We start from the raw sequence: 20,648 nt of genomic DNA, 5'->3' as shown, positions 1-20,648 counted from the left end.
ATTGACTGTCATTACTGCAGTGTGCCCCATGATGAGGATGAAGTTATTGGCTCCACTCCAAGAATGGAGATACAAAGACCAGATGCAATAGTAAATCTGTGACAGAAGGAAAATTAACACTTCACTGAAATTAAAATTCATAAGACTTTCTAGTTACCTATTACCCAGGAGTATTACTGAAGCAGTGGTTTTTGGATTTTTGAAAAAGCTAAGGAATGCTTTCTTCAAACAAAATATTATGCAACACCCCAAAAGTACAATGCATGTAAAAGTGGAGCTGTTCTGCGGAGCTTTGGGATGGAGAGCTGAGATGCCTGCATCCTACTCACCCACTCCGGAATCTCAGTGTTCTAAACTGCCACCTTGAACTCTGGAGCTCTGGCGTTCTAAGGAATCCCCAAACCCTGACCACTCAGTCAAACCCTTCTTTTAAAAATATCCTGTGTTACCTCTCATGGAGGGGATGCCCCAAGGAGGTAGAATAGGAAGAGGGCCTGCTGCGGGGAGTCAGGGGCTCAGTGTCTATTTGTAGCCTTTTCTGATAGGACAGTGTAACCAAGAAAAAAGGGGCAAGAAATGGAAATAAACCTGGACTTTGGAGATTCCCCCCAGCTTCCTCCTTAGAGATGGCAGGACAGACCCTGGTCTCCGCTAGCCTGAAGTCCCCTTCCTTGGCATCCTGGGCCAAGAGGAAGAGTGAAAATGTATTGGGGATGCCACTGTCATCCGTGGCCCTCCTGCCTCCCTCAGCACCTCTCCCCAGTGCCTAAGTCCTGCTTCTTTCATTTCTCCACTATCTCTTCAGCTTCCTTTTCTCTAAAGACTGCCACTGCCTGAGTTCATGCTGTCACCAATTTTTTGTTTTATTGAATAGGTTCTTTTTTTTTTTCATTGAAAAGTCAAATATTCACATGGTATAAATTAAAAATAATCCCCTCCTTCCAAATCCCAATGCCCAGGTATTTCCCTGAAAAGACCTCCATTGTTAAGATATGTGTATCTTTACACCCTTTGAGAGCATTTTCATGCATTTACAAGCTATATATTTTTCCTTTGATCACATATGCGAGAGTAATCTATTCCATTTTTCTGAGTCTGCTTTTTTAACTTAATTGTAGATTAAGACTGACTCTCATTTATTCCATTCTACAGATATACCTTAACAAGTCTTTATTAACAGACATTCCCATTCCTTGTAACTTCCTCTCTAAAATACTATAATAGTTTCCTAACTAGCCATTCCCTCTCCAGATTTTCTCCTTTTTAACCCTTCTGATCCCACTTTGCAAAGCCCCATTATGACTATTCTAGAAACATCAACGGCTCCTTGTGGTCTTTGTCTGTTACTCAAAAGGCAAGATAACCTAGTGGTCATGTGTGTAAATTCTTCAATATTTATTTATGTATTTATTTTTGGCTGCATTCAGTCTTAGTTGCAGACGCTGGATCTTCGTTGTGGCACACAGGCTGCTCTCTAGCTGTGGCCCAGGCTCCAGAGCATGTGGGCTCTGTGGTTTGTGGTGTGCAGGCTCTCTAGTTGAGGAGCATGGGCTCAGGAGTTGCGGTGCACAGGCTTAGTTGCCCTGCGGCCTGTGGGATCTTAGTTTCCCGACCAGGGATCCAACCTGCATCCCCTGGTTGGAAGACAGATTCTTAACCACTGGACCATCAGGGAACTCCCAGGTGTATAAGATCTGAGGTCAGATAATTCTGTGTTTCAATCTTAGCTCTCCTCCTTTGTAGTGATCTTGGGCATTTCAGTCTCTAAACCTTAGTTACCTTACTTTGCAAAATGAGGGCACCAACCTCTCAGCATTGCTGTGAGGACTGCAAGGGACAACAGGGAGTCCACAGTATACACTCAATAGGAGATAACTCCGTGTGTCGAAGCAGGGAGGCTCAGACATGTCCGACTCTTTGTGACCGCATGGACACAGAAGCCCACCAGGCTTCCTCTGTCCATGGGATTCTCCAGGTAAGAATACTGGACTGGCTTGACATTTCCTTCTCCAGGGGATCTTCCTGACCCAGGGATCGAACCTGCATGTCTTATGTCTCGTGCATTGGCAGACACATTCTTTACCACTAGCACTACCTGACTTAACAGGTAGATAAGTACTATTATCACTCAATACTGGGCCAGGTCACCTTTAGTCTACTTTTTTCCTACATAAAAGTCATAGGGAGCAGTACTGAGTATCAGGTAAGAACATCAGGGAGCAGACTACTTGCATTCAAATCCTGGCTCTCCCACTTAAACTTGGGCAAATATTCAACCTTAATGTGCTCCGTTTCTTAACCTGTGAAACATAAATATGGATAGTTATTATCTATGCTTAATGGGGTTTTATGCAAGTTGAATGAATTTATTCATGACAAGCATTGTTTTTAGAACAGTGCGTGACACCACAGTTGGCACCTAAAAAAGTGTAAGCCATTATTATTCTGCATGTAGATCAAATGGGCTGATTGATATGCCCCAAAGGCAGTAGAGGTCCACCCAGTTGTTTAAAGCAGCCACCCATTCTGATTGTCCTATGCCCAAACCAGGTGGTTGCTAAATATTTTAAATATCAACCTTTCCCAAAAGAGAGGGTGCCTCAAGTTTCATACCTGCCTTTAATCATGCTGTTCTCTCCACCAAGAATCCACTTTCACTCATCGAAGTCCCAGTGTGAAAGCCCACCTTAATTCCATCCTTTCATAAGCTCTTCTCTGCTTCTGAACTGGAGGCTATGTCCTCTCACTGATGCACTTTCCTCCTAGATTTCCTGTGACATTGTCAGAGCTGGCCTGACATAATTTGATTTATGTATGTATCTGACTCCCAGCTAGACAGTGTACTCCTTCAACACCAGGTCTAATTCACCTTTATGTTTCCCCAGAATACCTAGTTTACTTTATTCAACAAGGCCAGTTTTGCTCACTGAGAGATGCTAAGCCCATCACATGTCACACTCGATGAATGTTTATCAAATGAATGAATAAGTGAGTGCTTGTAAGAGAGGAGGAAGGGGGAGGGGAAGGGGAATGGAGCCCCATGAGGGAAGACAGGAAAACACCTTCCTTCTCCTCCAGCTTTCTAGGCCTCATCTGGGGTAGGAGTCAAAGCAGCCTGAATCCTTACACAAAGCAAGAGAGAGGGGGCTGCTGGTACATCCTTTACCAACCCTGAAAATGTGTTCCAGAGCCCACTGCTGGTCACACACCATACTCCATTTTTTCCCAAGGGTATGAGAAGCTGGATACTCTCCCTAAGACTGCCAGGCACGCCTCCGACAGCAGCTCTGACAGCAATGGGATGACTGACGAGGATGAGGAGAGGACAAGGATGCACCAGCCCGTCAATGGAAGAGACCAGATGTGTGACTCGGTCACTAAGGAAGAAGCCGGACTTGACTTGGACTCTGAGGGCCAAGCAGAGTATGATCTCGTCACTCCAGATGACATGGCACCAGCGCTTGTCGTTGAAGGGGAAATGGTGTACACACACGTATTCCTTAATTTGCAGGTGAGCTCTTTTGATCAGTACACCTTCCCTCACCCTTCCCTTCGAGGACCATCCAATATTCTGGAAGGCTAATCCCTCCAAACTGGGGGACAGGCACAGTCATGCATGGGTAGAGAATTTTGATTCTATCCATGTTTACCAACCTCAGGGACCCTCAAAGCAAAGGAACCCATCCCTCAGCTCCCAATCTTCTGCCATAAATAAGGGAGGTGCTTGGAAAAGAGAGGTGCTGTCTCCACTGCACTAAGGCAATGCCACTCTCTGTGTGAAATCAGAATCTGGTGAGATGTTCCTTCACCTCAAGGACTGAGGGCAAACCTCTGGAAAACTCTTTTTGGGTGATTATGGACAGTCTGGCGTTGATCTGTTACAGGGAAAGACTCCAGTTCCTCAGAAGAAAGAGGATTCAGCCACACTCTACTGCTCTATACAGAGAACAATTTCCTCTGTATCCTGAGGTCCATAAAGTGAGACCCAGACCATTTTAACTGAAAGAGAGGAACTTAAGCTCCACCCACTGTGCACCCCCTGACACACTCCTTGGTCCTTAGAAACAATTATTCCTGATTTACATCTGTGCAGCCAAAAGCTGAACATTTCTAATTAATTTAATAATATCTTATATTGCTTGGTCTTAACACTGATGAAAATGAGTCTGTAAACACAAACACTATATGGTCCATATATGTTTCTAAATCTATCTCTCATCCATCAAAATGGAAACTTTCCAAAACAATTGGAATATAACCAACAGTATAATGTCAAGACTTTTTGGAAAATGTGCTATTAATTAGAGCACATTGGTCTCATTATAGTGTTAAAAGATCCCTTAAGCATAGAAATGGAGAAGAAAATGGCAACCCACTCCAGCATTCTTGTCTGGAGAATCCCATGGACAGAGAAGCCTGGGGGGGGGGGGGTACTGTCCTTGGGGTCGCACAGAGTCAGACACGACTGAGTGACTGAGCACTAAACATAGAAATTCCCATTAATCATAAGTTTATATGAACTTTTATAGTTTATAAAACATTGACAAACATAGTCTCATCTGATCCTTTTAATACCTCTGTAAGTGTGCTATTGTGCAAATTTTATAGCCAGGGAAGCTGAGATTGAGGAAACTAAGTTTGCCTAAGTACACAGAGCTAGTGGTTAGGAAACCAGAGTTTTTAATTAATCCAGAAAACTCTTAAACGATTAACTTCGATCTGAATCTAGCTGGCTGTTCCACTTTCATTTTCCTGAAAATATTGGGCCCATTCATACTTTCGCTTTAAAGTCTCCCCCAGAATTCCCTCCCTGTAAAATGTTCAAATAAGATTTTATTTTTTAGCTCTCAAAGTTTTTCAGTTATGCCCCTTTTCCATAGTTGCTGAATCAAACAGTAAATATTTATTGAATACCTTTTGTTTGCCCAGAACTGGGCTGAGTGCTCTGGGGATTCAGATATGTTTAAGGCACTAGCCTTGACTTTTAAGACTTGTTATATTATCTATCTTTAATGTAGGAGAGTTGGAGTGATTTAGTAACTTGGATGGGAAGAAAAAATACTCCACATGACTACATATTATGTATGCAGTTTCCAAGGGTTTTTCATACATTGGAAATGGTAGATAGCACTACACAGAGGTAGACAGGAACGACTTCATGGAAAAAAATAATTTGGACTAGACCTTAAAAGACTGATAGAATTTGCTTGGTAAACACTTGTGCAACTATATAGTTTGATTCAACCATCTTCTGCCTCACGTCCTGATTTCTAGAGCAGGGCCTAATGCTTAACCAGCTAAGAACTTTATCTTTGGCCTTGAACCCAAATCTGTATTATTCACCATTCCCAAAGCTGCTTGGGCCTGGCCCTTTGTGTTTACATCAATACTAGTCAATCTTAAAGTCATGAACATCAGTCCCTGCTCCAAGTTTCAGACAGGTCATGAGACCCCCTTTGTCTGGTCAGTCCTAAATGACTCCTACACCACTCTAGGAACTTAAGGTCCCTAAAAGCACCCTCACCCACAATATAAGTGAAAAGTCAATGCATTTCCTGAGCCAACCTCCAGATCAAATTTATTCTTTACCTTCAGAATTTTAAGGAATCCTAGTTCTGGGTTTCCTAAAGCCACTATTTCCCACTTGATCAGGAAATCCTCAAGACTTCTTTGGTTATTATTTTCTAACACTTGTACCTACATGATATCTGAAAGAAGGCTGTGCTATTCCCAAGCTGTTGCTGGTACCTGACCTCCTCTCTGGGCTTCCCAGGTGGCTCAGAGATAAAGAATTCACCTACAATACAGGAGACTCAGGTATGATCCCTTGATCAGGAAGATTCCCTGGAGGAGGAAATGGCAACCCACCCCAATATTCTTGCCTGGAAAATCCCATGAACAGAGGAGCCAGGCGGGCTACAGCCCATGGGGTGGCAAAAGAATGGACACGACTTAGTGACTAAAGAACAACAGACCTTCCCTCTGCCTCAGCTTATGTCTCATCCGCTCTTTTGAGCCTTTCCTGAACACTCATACACAAGGGATTCCTAGAACCCTTGGAACATGAAGGTCTAATGGTTTAGACTATTACTATGGAACTCAACCTCTAAAATTTGAATTATCTTTATAAATGTTTCTCTCGCTAGGGTGAAGATTGGGATCCTAAACGGAAGCTTCTTGAGAGCAAGGCCTTTTATTGCCATTTATGAACCCCCTCAACTTGTTGCACAAAACTGTCCTAAATCTCCCTTCCAGAGAGCTTGGCACATAGCGCTTACCATTAGGAGATTTTCCATAAATGATTATCATCAGCTTGAATGATTGCTCCATCCCTAGGCCAATCCATATGACCTTATTTCTATAGGATGGACCAATCATAGCCTTGCCTCACCTTCCTCTTTCCTCCCAGCATAAGGCTGAGAAAATTGGTACCTTCCAGGCTTTATTAACCATATCCTTGTGTGTCTTTTGGCTCACAGGTTGTGCCACAACTGCAACAGAATGACCTTAAGTCTCCTGAAATACCTACCTATGAAAATGTCCCCTGAAAAGAAAAGCAGCTACCTCCCTCAGTGAGGTTGGAGAGGCTGCTAGACCTAATAAGACCTGGGCCTCTGCAGACAGAACTTCAGAATTTCCTTCATTGTCTCAGAATTGCCTGGATTTGTGCCTCCTCTTTTTCTCACACCTCGTGAATTCCCACATCCATTAACAAATCAGACAGCCTCTGGGCTCCATTTGTCTCCTTCTGTGCTCATACTGTACAACCTCTCAGCTCAGATGCATGCCTCAAAATTCTGCCAAGGCTTGACACATCGTCGAAGGGGACCAGGATCTTCACATGGTCCTATAAACAGCTGCTAAAATAAATCCAACAGGTAGTCTCACTTATGAACACAAAGATCTAAGTGAAATCATGACCACTGTAGTATTTTTCAAATAAAGATTAGAAATAACCTAAGTGTCCATTTAGTAGGAATCTGATTAGACACATGAAAGTCTACCCATCCAATGGCAAAGCCTGCCACCTTTTTAAAGAAGGAAAGTAGAGACTAATATGTCCTGCTATAGAAGGAGCTCTAAGATACGTCATTTGATGAGCAGAACAAAGTCCTGGACAGTGTGTATCATATGTCACCAATTGAACAAAAAAGAAATAGATAGCTGTATGTTCACATAAAGAAAAATTCTGAAAGTAAATGCAAAAAATTATCAGTGGCTGCCTCTGGGAGGAAGCTGGGCTGGTTTGGGGATTTTTTTTTACTGCATATATTTTGTACAGCTGGATTTTTTAAACCGTTTGTGTGTATTACTCTTTTTAACCAGTATGCTTGGGCTTCCTTTGTGGCTCAGCTGGTAAAGAATCTACCTGCAAAGCAGGAGACCTGGGTTCGATCCCTGGGTTGGGGAGATTCCCTGGAGAAGGGAAAGGCTACCCACTCCTGTATTCTGGTCTGGAGAAGTCCACGGAGTCACAAAGAGTCGGACACGACTGAGTGACTTTCACTTTCACATTACTCTATTTATATGTTTTTAAGCACTTAAAAGTGATGGAATTCCAGTTGAGCTATTTCAAATCCTAAAAGATGAGCTGTGAAACTGCTGCACTCAATATGCCAGCAAATTTGGAAAACTCAGCTGTGGCCACAGGGCTGGAAATGATCAGTTTTCATTCCAATCTCAAAGAAAGGCAATGCCAAAGAATGCTCAAACTACTGCACAATTGCACTCATCTCATATGCTACTTAAGTAATGCTCAAAATTCTCCAAGCCAGGCTTCAGCAATATGTGAACTGTGAACTTCCAGATGTTCAAGCTGGTTTTAGAAAAGGCAGAGGAACCAGAGATCAAATTACCAACATCTGCTGGATCATGGAAAAACCAAGAGAGTTCCAGAAAAACATCTATTTCTGCTTTATTGACTATGCCAAAGCCTTTGACTATGTGGATCACAATAAACTATAGAAAATTCTGAAAGAGATGGGAATACCAGACCACCTGACCTGCCTCTTGAGAAACCTGTATACAGGTCAGGAAGCAACAGTTAGAATTGAACATGGAACAACAGACTGGTTCCAAATAGGAACATGGAACAACAGACTGGTTCCAAGTAGGAAAAGGAGTATGTCAAGGCTGTATATTGTCACCCTGCTTATTTAACTTCTATGCAGTGTACCTCATGAGAAACGCTGGGCTGGAGGAAGCACAAGCTGGAATCAAGGTTGCTGGGAGAAATATCAAAACCTTAGATATGCAGATGACACCACCCTTATGGCAGAAAGTGAAGAAGAACTAAACAGCCTCTTGATGAAAGTGAAAGAAGAGAGTGAAAAAGTTGGCTTAAAGCTCAACATTCAGAAAACTAAGATCATGGCATCTGGTCCCATCACTTCATGAGAAATAGACGGGGAAACAGTGGAAACAGTGGCTGACTTTACTTTTCTGGGCTCCAAAATGACTACAGATGGTCACTGCAGCCATGAAATTAAAAGACGCTTGCTCCTTGGAAGGAAAGTTATGACCAACCTAGACAGCATATTAAAAAGCAGTGACATTACTTTGCCAACAAAGGTCCATCTAGTCAAGGCTATGGTTTTTCCAGTGGTCATATATGGATGTGAGAGTTGGACTGTGGAGAAGGCTGAGCGCTGAAGAATTGATGCTTTTGAAGTGTGGTGTTGGAGAAGACTCTTAAGAGTCCCTTGGACTGCAAGAAAATCCAACCAGTGCATCCTAAAGGAGATCAGTCCTGGGTGTTCATTGGAAGGACTGATGTTGAAGCTGAAACTCCAATACTTTGGCCACCTGATGCGGACTTATTGGAAAAGATCCTGATGCTGGGAAAGATTGAGGGCAGGAGGAGAAGGGGACAACAGAGAATGAGATGGCTGGATGGCATCACTGACACAATGGACATGGGTTTGGGTGGACTCTGGGAGTTGGTGTTGGACAGGGAGGCCTGGCATGCTGGTATTCATGGGGTCACAAAGAGTCGGACACGACTGAGCGGCTGAACTGAACTGAAGCGCTTAAAATGCCCCTTCTGTATAAGATTCCCATATTTACCCCAAAGGGATTTTCCTCCTTTTTGTCATGTCCAGATGAATAAAAGCCATATCTCTCTTCTGCCCCAAACAGTCACCTCCATCTTGTCTCCCTGCCTAAGGCTGTATTTGTCACCCTGCTTATTTAACTTATATGCAGACTACATCATGAGAAACGCTGGACTGAAAGAAAAACAAGCTGGAATCAAAATTGCCGGGAGAAATATCAACAACCTCATGTATGCACATGACACCACCCTTATGGCTGAAAGTGAAGAGGAGCTAAAAAGCCTCTTGATGAAAGTGAAAGAGGAGAGCAAAAAAGTTGGCTTAAAGCTCAACATTCAGAAAACGAAGATCATGGCATCTGGTCCCATCACTTCATGGGAAATAGATGGGGAAACAGTGGAAACAGTGTCAGACTTTATTTTTGGGGGCTCCAAAATCACTGCAGATGGTGACTGCAGCCATGAAATTAAAAGAAGCTTACTCCTTGGAAGAAAAGTTATGACCAACCTAGATAGTATATTCAAAAGCAGAGACATTACTTTGCCAACTAAGGTCCGTCTAGTCAAGGCTATGGTTTTTCCTGTGGTCATGTATGGATGTGAGAGTTGGACTGTGAAGAAGGCTGAGCACCGAAGAGTTGATGCTTTTGAACTGTGGTGTTGAAGAAGACTCTTGAGAGTCCCTTGGACTGCAAGGAGATCCAACCAGTCCATTCTGAAGGAGATCAGCCCTGGGATTTCTTTGGAAGGAATGATGCTAAAGCTGAAGCTCCAGTACTTTGGCCACCTCATGCGAAGAGTTGACTCATTGGAAAAGACGCTGATGCTGGGAGGGATTGGGGGCAGGAGGAGAAGGGGACGACCGAGGATGAGATGGCTGGATGGCATCACGGACTCAATGGACGTGAGTCTGAGTGAACTCCGGGAGATGGTGATGGACAGGGAGGCCTGGCGTGCAGCGATTCATGAGGTCGCAAAGAGTCGGACACGACTGAGTGACTGAACTGAACTGAACTGAACTGACTTACATTCATGATACTCTTGTGTGCACTTGTGTTACTTATGTTTGCGGCCCATTTGTGTTTTTTAATACTGTGCTTCTGCTGTCATTTGCCCCAGCACATGGTCTGTGGAATCAGAATGTCCTCTGTGGCCTGCAGTGGGTACTCCCAGGGAGCCAGGCAGTGCTTCATACACAGCAGGAGCTTAACTACTGCTTTGTTCATTGGCTGGACATTGTATGGATAATTTTTTTTATTTTATTTTATTTATTTGGTTGCTGCTGGGAGCCAGCACAGAAGATCCCACCCATGACAAGGTCATGCGGAAGAGCCTGACAAGGCAAGGCAGATCAGGTCTCAAGGGGTCCCCTGGATCTGCTTGAGCACCTACCCCGAAACCAAAATTTGTTTACTGTCTGCTATACTATACTCTTGTCACATTAACAGGGGGCTATCCCCAACCACCTTTCTTTGGAAAATTAACTTAGAGCTCCAGTTAATAGTCTCCTGCATATAAAAGGAGTGTCTCAGCTCAAACCCCTCTGATGGCTCTCTAACTTGCCTGACAGGTTTACCTGGACTTTTACAACTACGTATGTGATTGTTCACAGCCTCCCAACCATGAGAGGCACGGGAAGCTTAAAACATCTTAAAGATATAGAGCCTTTTAAAGAGCTAAGAATTATATTGGTGAAGGGTTTCATTGTTGAGTTACTGATTGCTGCCAGGCCTCCATATCCTTTATCTTTTAGACACCTGGGAGGATATTAATCAATGTAATTGGGATGCAGAAATAAGAATATAGTAATTTTGATGTTAGCAATACTAGATTTTTGAGTTAATGAATTTTCTCTTTGTTATAAATCACTGTACTCCTCTTTCTTTGTTATAAATTGTTGTATCCTTGCTATGTAAGAATGTAACTTTATTTAGTGCTTTCTGAGAGTGGCACCAGACTTTGGAAAGAACAACACTTTTAGGGCAAACAAGTTTTCTGGTTGACGGACCCTTATCAGAAAAGGGTCATAAAATGCTAATAGGCCTCCTGGCCAGAAGATGATGTAAATCACCTAAGACCTGTGTATACAGATAGGTATGCAGAGAGAAAGCCTGGTGTCCATAAGAGTCAGAGCTGCTGACCCTGCATGACTCTGTTTCTTACGTTTATCTCTATGTACAACCCAAAGTTTAAAAGCTTCCCTGAAAAATAAAGTGACGGACCAGTTCCATGAAAGCCTGGTTCCCCCAATTCTTTCTTTCCCTCAATTCTTTCTTTCTGTCTTTCTTTCTCTCTTTCTTTTTCAGGCTGCTCCCTTGGAGCACAGGGGCCCTCCATCTTCACTTATCTGGCTGGACCTCTAAGACCTGAACGGGAAGGCGCTCTGCATCTTCACTCCCTCCGGAGACTGGGAGGGTGCCTGCTGCCTACGTGAATGGTACAAGTCCCTTGTCTTGGGGCTTTATTGGCTTTCTGTGTAAACCAAAGAATATCAGCCTCTTTCTCTCCTCTATTTTCTTAACTATAACATTCTTTTCTTATCTCTCTATATCTCTAAATAAATCTCAGTCACCAACACCGTCATGCTTCAGATACCCTGGATCCAACCAGGGCTGGACCCCGGTAGGCTGCGTTGAGTCTTAGTTGTGGCATGTGGGATCTTTTGTTGTGGTGCATGGGCTTCATTTCCAGCAGCATGTGGGATCTTAGTTGCTGGACCAGGGATTGAATTCAGGTATTCTGCATTGCAAAATGGATTCTTAACCACTGGACAGTCAGGGAAGTCCTGAATTCCAGTATTTTAAACGGAAATTTTGACTATACTTCACTTTTGCTTTCTGCATGCATTTTGCAACTGCATTCCCTGACTATGAGTTGACTCCATTATAGAAGACTATGGTCATGTGGCCCCTTTCATAAAATAAAGAACAAAACCTGGCAACTGAAAGGTCTGTAAAGCCTCTGAAGACCATTGGTAAGTAAATGCTGGTGTCAAGTGCCTCAGACATCAAACATAGTGAAAAGTGTCCCAGGTTCATTTGCAATTTGAATAATTCAATACGTTTCCATTTGCTTCAATAAGTTGAAATAAGTTTCCATTTAAACAATTCAACATGAAGCTTTCTTGCTTCCAACTCAAAACCCAAGTCAGCCCAGCACCATACACAGAAAAGAACATAAATCCAACTCCATAAAGCACTGAGGAGTAATAACTAATGTTTTCATTGTTTTTTTTTTTTTTTAATGAGGCTACAGAAGAGGTGGAGGTGCACAGTCACAAACACATTCAGATTTCCTACCACTCTCTGTAGCTATCGTTCATCTTGAAGGTTCTGTAGTCACTCCAAACTCCTTCCCTTTCTGCTCAGACTTTTCCCTCTTCCTCCTCAGTCACCCATCCTGCCCCCAGTCTTCTTTCTTCCATGCATCTCATGACATTTGTAGATCAGTGATGACTAAGGTAGATCAATGAAGCTTTTCTAGTTGTTGGGTTTTTTTTTTTTTTGGTTTTTTTGTTTGTTTGTTTGTTTGTTTTTACAACAACCCTGCTTCCACACTGGGCACAATAAAGGGGAAGAAGAGGGAAGGAGAATTTTCCTCTCCCTCAGGCACAGGCCAGGCTCCTCCATTGCTGGTTGTTGTTTAGTCACTCAGTCGTGTCTTTTTGCAACCCCATGGACTATAGCCCACCAGGCTCCTCTGTCCATGGGTTTCCCAGGCAAGAATATTGGAGTGGGTTGCCATTTCCTTCTCCGATAATTATCTTTTTAAGACATTATCACAGAGTTCAACAAAGACATACAAGACGATAATGATAATCATTATTATACTCCAGAATAGAGCATCCTAGAAGTCCCTGGACCCATAGGATCTCTTCTGCTCCTTAAATAAATCCGCCCAATTCCAGATCTACGCAATTCAGGGGATGTAAAAGGGCAGCAGTAGGCAATGGTTAGTATCTCTGCTGTTCATCTCAATTGCTGTGACCCCTATAATTTGCTCTGCTTCTTCTCACGAAACTCCTGACTCAGCTGCTCAGCTGCCCACAATTGCCTTGGATCTTCTCCCCGTCCTTTTGCATATATCCTCCGATTTGTACCCCAACACTTTCTCCCAGATGTGGTCTATGGACTATTCTCCAGGAAGAAGCTAGCTTGACCAATCACACACCCACAGGAGAGAAGGATCTGAGGGGCATGAGCAAGTGGCTATCCCCCAAGCTTAAGTGACCCCTGGGATCTGGGGACCCTAGAATCTGCTGTTCCAGTGTGAACAGGGCTAGGAGACAACTGACAACTCACCAGGAGTCCAGACTCCTCTCCAGCAGGAGTTAAACAGCATGTGTTTATTGATGGCCTACAAGTGCCCTTTGGCTGGGAGAGGAAAAGTACAGAGTAGGGAAGAGACCCTTTTACATTTTCTTTCCTAAATTTCAGAAAAGAAATTTAGACTGCCTTTAAGTAATAGCACAGTAATAGTTCTATATTAAATTCATACCTTAAGCACAGAGTGGGGCAATTGAAAAATCAGACTCCATGCAATGTTACCTTTTGGGGTCTCTGACCAGGCCCTCTTCCAGTTCCCCCTTTCCTGGGCTCAGCTAGACTTTCAGCTTGCTCCCCATAGTCTTGTGGAAGAGTCTGGCTTGAAGGCTCAGGGGAGCCCAGCAAGGTGCCTGGTTCCTAAGTGCTCAGCTGCCTGAGCCCTCCCTCCAGTGTTTGCCATGGGGAGCATCAGGACTCAGAACTTAAATGATACTGTTTCTAAAAGTGAGGAATGTGTAAATAAGCTAAAATAGATGTCTAATAATGTGTTTTTGTAAATCAAACATCATTCTGCAGGCAAAGCTGCTTCCGCTGCCTGATTGTTAGGATGGCATGGACTCTGGGTGATTTTCCCACTCAGCGATGGGCCTGATTTGCATCATCTACTCTTGCTCCTGCCCACACCCCTTTGTGACCAGATGGCTAGAGGTAAAGTTTAATATGTAGTGGGGAAGTTTTTCCTCTGTATTGGAATGTAGCCCAGGTCTGGCCTCCTTGGAGAACTTGCCAGTGGCTTAGGGCTGTTCAGTATACCTTCACAGAGAGACCTCTTTCTTCTCCTCTGAGCCCCTGCTATCTTTCCTTCCTTTTTGGAAGATGGGTCTGGGCCAAGGAAGGGTCTAGAAATGTGGTCATCACTGATTATGGAAGAGTGAAGATGAGTCACCAGGGGAAAACCAGGAAAACAGAATCTTAATGTGATAGTAACACCACCACACATTTACATAGCACTTGAAGATGACCAGCACTGGGACACGCTGTGTCGTCTTTTGGAAACTACCCAACATCTCTATCTGTTCTTGTCTGGTCTGTGAGTTGAGATATTATTTAACAGCCTTGCTCTTAAAGCAGCTGTTAGAAATCATTTTCAAATAAATAAAGTTATATTTTTTAAAAATACAAGTAATGTTAAAAAAAAAAAAGAAATCATTTTCAAAACAAATATAGACCATGCACAAACTCTTATATCATCTCCAGACTAGGAACCACTCTGCAGAGAATCATGTGGCATCACCCATTGTGCTAATTCCCAAAGCAGAAGTTGGGCTGTAAGAGGGGTGAGAACAGCCATGGCAACTAGGAATATATCCAGAAGTTCTCCAGCTCCCTACGACTCAGTCGAGCAGGGTTCTCAGCTTTGGAAGTTCTTTTTCCAACCTGCAGAAGAAAAGAAGAATTTCAGACTCTCCCACTATGAGATCCTTGTAACAGCCCTGTGGGCTATGGATTATTATCCCCATTCATCATTCATAGCAAAAGGAAGCTCAGCCAGGTAAGGGAAATAACTCAAGGTCAACAACCAGTAAGAAGTAAGAGGCTTGAATCCAATTCTTCTGGCTCCATTCCTAGCGCTTTTTAACGACACCATGCTTCTTCATGACCCACTTTGCCTTGGCCCACACAGTGTCCTCTACAAACCTTGACTGTCCAGCTGGCTTTAATGTGAGGCCGCAGCTCAAGTGCCAGAAATTCAAGCAGGCACCCATCCACACTCTCCCTTGTGACCCGTGGCAACATCTTTATCAGGCCACAGGTAAAAGCTCAGGTGTTACATGAGGCTGATGAGCGGGGTGCTTTTCATGCCTTAAATTCTCTGGGTATAAATAGGAAGTGTAATTATACTACCTTGTAGCTTTCTGTGAAGATTAGATGAGATAGTGTACATGAAGCCACTGGCAGGCTACCACTGATATAGTGCCTACTTTCCATTCCCTAAAAGGCTTGATGAGAATCAATCCAGCCACCAGGCTCAATGGTCACCATTGTGCAGTGTCCATCCCAGCAGCAGCTGACGATTATATGTGTCCTGGAGTGATGCCCTATTACTTGCTAACTTGGGGAAATCATTATGATTCATTTATCCTCCCTTCTCTGCTCCCCAATTCCCAACACACACAAATCCGTGGAAGAGAGAGAGGTCCAATGTGTGGCCCACAGCCGGGAAACCAGTCTGGGGACATCCCTAGTTTAAAACTCAGTCTTGGGGACTTCCCTGGTGGTCCAGTGGCTAAGAATCCACATTCCCAATGCAGCAGGCTGGAGTTTGAATCTTGGTCAGGGAACTAGATCCCACATGCCACAACTAAGAGTTCATATGCTGCAACTAAAGATATCACATGCAGCAGCGAAGATTGAAGATCCCACATGCCATAAATCAGACCTGGAGCAGCCAAATAAACAAATAGTGGGGAAAGATCTCCCCCAAAGGAGTCAAATCCACAAAATATGATAAGATCTTAGGTTAGACCATAGCTCTTCTTGAACCTCCACCTCCTCATTTCTAACATGAAGATTCACATTAGAAGATCCCTAATGCTGCTGCTGCTGCTGCTGCTGCTGCTGCTAAGTCACTTCAGTCGTGTCCAACTCTGTGTGACCTCATAGACGGCAGCCCACCAGGCTCCCCCATCCCTGGGATTCTCCAGGCAAGAACACTGGAGTGGGTTGCCATTTCCTTCTCCAGTGCATGAAAGTGAAAAGTGAAAGTGAAGTCTCTCAGTCATGTCCAACCCACAGCGACCCCATGGACTGCAGGCTTCCAGGCTCCTCCGTCCATGGGATTTTCCAGCAAAAGTACTGGAGTGGGATGCTATTGCCTTCTCTGAGAAGATCCCTGAAATCCCTCCAACTCTGAGATACTATGGATGACTTTTCTCACGTGTGATTTCAGGACTCTGCTGTGAGTACTAAACCCATTCAGAAAGAATTCCAGAATCTTACCTCTTCATAGATAGTTTTACTGAAGGACGGGCTTCGTTTCGTCTTCTTGGATCCAGTCTGAAATTTCAGAGGGGAAAGAGTGCTTAACTTCAAGTTAAGAAATGTCTTACTTTTAATTGATGTGAGAAGTCCCAAAGGAGACTCAGAACCCAGAAAGTCCCTGAAGTTTTCTCACCCAGAATTGACTAGAATTTTCTACCCTGGGAATAAACAATGGTGCTCATGGTTTCCAAAGAAGGCACAAGACACACTTGCCTATGATATGATATTTCTGAACCAAAGTCAACCACCCTCACATACCCCTGAAATCCACACATACTCATATTCCCAGCACCCACACAGACACACACCCTTCAGACAAGTCTAATTCAAATACTGACTCAAACTGTGTATCTTTTCAACACATAACATACATACGCACGGTTCACGTAAACAATTCTGCCACACACTTAAGTACCAGTCTTAGCGCATACTCTGAACACGAGAAACACTGGAGACATGGGAACTCAGCAGCTTTCTTGGCAGTATACGGAGCTTTCAAAACCTAATACCAAAGCATATGATCACGATGTCTGTGACTGTATGTTCATAAACTATAGTGTATAATTTAAATATGGGCTTCCCTCATGGCTCAGCAGTGAAGAACCCACTTGCCAGTGCAGGAGATGACGATTTGATCCCTGGAATGGGGAGATCCCCTGGAGAAGGAAATGGCAACCCACTCCAGTATTCTTGCCTGATAAGTCCCACGGACAGATGAGCCTGGTGGGCTACAGTTCTTGGGGTCACAAAAGAGTCAGGCATGATTTAACAAGAAAACAACAACATAATTTAAATATAAATATCTCTCATGAAATCTGGGCTTCCCAGGTGCCACTGGTGGTAGAGAACCTGCCAATACAGGAGACGTTAGAGATGCAGGTTCAATCCCTGGGTCGAGAAGATCCCTTGAAGGAGAGCATGGCAACCCACTCCAGTATTCTTGCCTGGAGAATCCCATGGTCAGAGGACCCTGTAGTCCATAGGGTCACAGAGTCAGACAGGCCTGAAACAACTTAGTACACATGCGTGGTAGAATCCAAGTTGTCTTAAAGACTTATTAGAACGGGAGTGAATGAAAAATCTAAAGAACTTCCAAAACCCTCTCTTCCATTTGACACAAACACAGGAGCCTTGGCCCATATAAGTGCAACACTCCCACAGTTTGGCAGATTCCCAGCTTCCACACTACAGTGGCAAGGTTTTGGCTTCATACTGTGACTCCAGCCTTGGACTTAACATTCTTCCCATCCCCTTTCTTCCAAGGTAGAAATATGACCAGGGGCATTAAGATGCCCTACTTTATGGTTCCACGCACAGTAACAGCCATGAGCTCAGCTTGGAGCGGGTTTCAAGGGGACTGTGATGGGTTACCTCAGTCTAGAGACCACCAGCAGCAGGTGACTGGCCAGAACCTTCGTCTGAAAGTCAACACTGTGTCTCTCTTGGCCCAGTCTACTCCTCCAGCTGTAGATTATATGCCCCTGCCTTGAAAACCTCTCCAGGATCTCTCAGCATAGCCTCAGCTGGCCTAATGAGCACTCCTTGGTCCTTCTGAACAAGGCGCCTCCTCTCTGTTTTTGATGATCTGCTGCCTCCCACAGAAACTCACAGAGAATCCAACTCTCCTCCTAATCTCAGAGCTGTTCTTTTTCTCCAAACAGAACCAGAAAGGCATTTCTAGTTGATCCATTAACATTTAAACAGTCATTTCACACAAGCTGCTCAGATACACACAGTGGAAGACAACTCACTTAGAAGTACGCTCACGCAGACGCACAACACACCGTCTGCAAGCACACACCTGCATATGCATGCAGCCCATGGAGGAGACTTACCTTGCAGGGAGTCTGTACCAATGAATACAGTGTATTTGCATTATCTTGTGACGTGGAAGCAGAAGCCTAAAGAGAACAGAAACAAAGCCATTTCAGAAGCAACAGCCAGCACAATCCTAGGGAGGCAGGCATCTATCTCCTCCATTCCTCACCCTCAATCTTCCCCAGATGGAAGCTTGAGATGTTAGTGAAAAGAACCCCAGACTATTTGGGAGGTCAGACAACCTGAATGCTAGTCCTGCTTTGCCATCAAAGACAGCTGCTAGTTGCTGCGTGCTTTCTCTGTATGTGCATCCTCCCCTAACCCTTATAACAAGCCTACAAAATAAGAATGCTCAAAATTCACCCCATTCTACAGGTGATACTCCAAAAGGGTAAATAACCCAATCATACAGTGTGCTCACTGTAGAAGCAGAATTTAAACCTCAGACTCTCCAAGCTTCTCTCGTCCACACCTCAGTAGCTCCCTTTGACATCACGCCTTCCCTCTCTGGACCTGACCCAGGCGTTCTCAAAGGCAGGTAACCACCCTCTTTTTGCTCAGAGGAGAAAGCTCATTCTCACCAGCATCTCAGTCTGAGAGGAGCTCTTCTCTTGCATTTATTTAAATTCCTCTTGTTATAATTCAGAGTGGCTGAAGCCAGAAGTTGTCCTTACATCTCTCTTTGACACACTCTGACCCAGCAAATCACATCGTCTTAAGGGGAACAAGAGAAAGCAACACCCAGCTTGGGAATTCCAGAATGGCTCTGAGTGGTTGGGTGCCTCCCTCCCTCCTTTCCTCTTTCTTTTCCGTTTCTATCTTTCTCCCCTTGGATTGCCTCTGCTTGTCCTCTTCCCCTTCCCTTTCTTCTCTTCCTTCTTTTCTTGATCTTCCTCGGAAGCTTATCACCATTCCCTAAGAGTTTTCTTTGCCCTGCAGCCTAGCCACAAAGCTAAAGAGTTTGCTGCTTGAAGTCTTAGTGTAAAAAAAATAAATAAATAAAAGTCATTTTTATCAGAAATTTTCATCACTGGCCACCAGGAGGCAGCATTTCTTTTGAAAAAGATGCCCCAATCTGGGTTATCAATAGTCACTTTAGCAGTCAGTTTTAGAGGTTGCTTCTCTAGTCTATGAACGAAGTCCTACAGTCCCAAAATGTTAAAGATGAAGTAGGTAGAGGTAGAGAGAAGACTCGAAAGTCATTTGGCTCAGCTTTGTCACAGCAGAGCTATGTGGCCTTGAGCACATTTAGTTAGACTTTGAGTCTGTTTCCTCATCTACGAAATGAGGTTCCTATTAGACCTATTTCATGAGGTTGTTTTGTGAGATTCAGTAAGAAAGTGGCATGTTACGTGCTTAGTAACTGTTATTATTATGTCGTAATTAGATAAAAGAACAATACAGATGCATTCTCTCCTAAAAACAGGTATAGTTAAGGGCAAGAATGAAAAGTACAAAGTCCCCAAGTACGGGGAGCATCAGGAAGAGAAAACAGAAGTTGAGTCCCCTGAGAAATTTCCTCGTCCCACTGGACCACCCTTGTTACCAAGCATGGAAGAGAAAAGAATGTCTGTGTCCGACTTTCCAGTCCTGTTCAGCTGTCAAGACATTCCAGAACCGCACTCATCTATACAAACAATGTAACACAACTGAGGCCAAACTGTCTTCCAGACTCCAGGAGCACCAAGGTCTTACTCTGCCATTCAAGGGTGTGAGTTTCTAGGGTGGCATTAGGAAACCCTAATGGCATGGAATGGATTCTAAAAACCAGAGTGATACCTGGGACTGGATCATGGAGTAGATGGTATTCCCTTCTCCAGGGGGTTTCTGCTCCTGCGCAAAAGATAGTAGAGGGACATATGGTGACGTGAGCAGACAGTTGTGTCTGTCTGGACTTGAATTGACTGGGGGGAAACAGGATAAGAAATGGGGCTCCGGGGAGCATGAGAAGGAAGTGGTCCTTGCACATCTCAGGATGGGGACAGATACTCACCATGCAGCAGTTAGTGTCAGGAGTGAGAAACCACCCAGATGTGAAAGAATCGCACCAAATGACCCTGCCCAAGGGAGTCTCCTGTAACTTGCTTTACTTTGGTAACTTAGAAACTTGCCTTTGCTGACATTCTGATTAAATTTGCAGTGTAATTATTGACAATGGGCTGAGCTTTGGGTGGGGCTCTAATCTGAGCCTTACCTATTAAGAAGGGGCTTCCCTGGTGGCTCAGATGATAAATAATCTACCTACAATGCAGGAGACCCGGGTTCGATCCCTGGGTCAGGAAGTTCCCCTATAGAAGAAAATGGCAACCCACTCCAAAGGACACAAATTTGGGGACCCTAATTGTTCCAAATCCCCCTCTCTAGACCCAGCTTTGGTGGCCAGCTTGCCCTTGGCCTCAATCCAGCCCCATGCAGCTGTGGTGCTGAGTGGAGCCCTGGCCAAGACCCAGGGCAGGGAGCACACTGCCTCC

The 20,648-nt window shown here is 44.1% G+C and overlaps 2 protein-coding genes across 2 annotated transcripts in view; one reads left to right on the top strand and one right to left on the bottom strand.

Moving 5' to 3' along the window:
- LY9 (lymphocyte antigen 9) overlaps nt 1-6,548 on the top strand; it is a 37,070-nt gene extending 30,522 nt beyond the window's left edge. The window contains 3 exon segments of the mRNA XM_068966140.1: nt 3,231-3,511; nt 3,885-3,959; nt 6,480-6,548. Of these exon segments, the coding sequence (XP_068822241.1) occupies nt 3,231-3,511; nt 3,885-3,959; nt 6,480-6,548 (425 nt within the window).
- Nucleotides 6,549-14,673: 8,125 nt separating this feature from the next.
- CD244 (CD244 molecule) overlaps nt 14,674-20,648 on the bottom strand; it is a 33,574-nt gene continuing 27,599 nt past the window's right edge. The window contains exons 8-11 of the mRNA XM_068993852.1: nt 19,957-20,010; nt 18,195-18,260; nt 16,318-16,374; nt 14,674-14,754 (exon numbers count right to left, since the gene is read on the bottom strand). Of these exons, the coding sequence (XP_068849953.1) occupies nt 14,674-14,754; nt 16,318-16,374; nt 18,195-18,260; nt 19,957-20,010 (258 nt within the window). The remainder of the gene's footprint in view (nt 14,755-16,317; nt 16,375-18,194; nt 18,261-19,956; nt 20,011-20,648) is intronic.

Source organism: Capricornis sumatraensis, chromosome 2 (assembly GCF_032405125.1).
Source record: "Capricornis sumatraensis isolate serow.1 chromosome 2, serow.2, whole genome shotgun sequence".
Classification (NCBI taxonomy): Eukaryota; Metazoa; Chordata; class Mammalia; order Artiodactyla; family Bovidae; genus Capricornis; species Capricornis sumatraensis.
The sequence above is the reverse complement of the archived record's forward strand: the minus strand, read 5'-3'. Positions and strand labels throughout refer to the sequence as shown.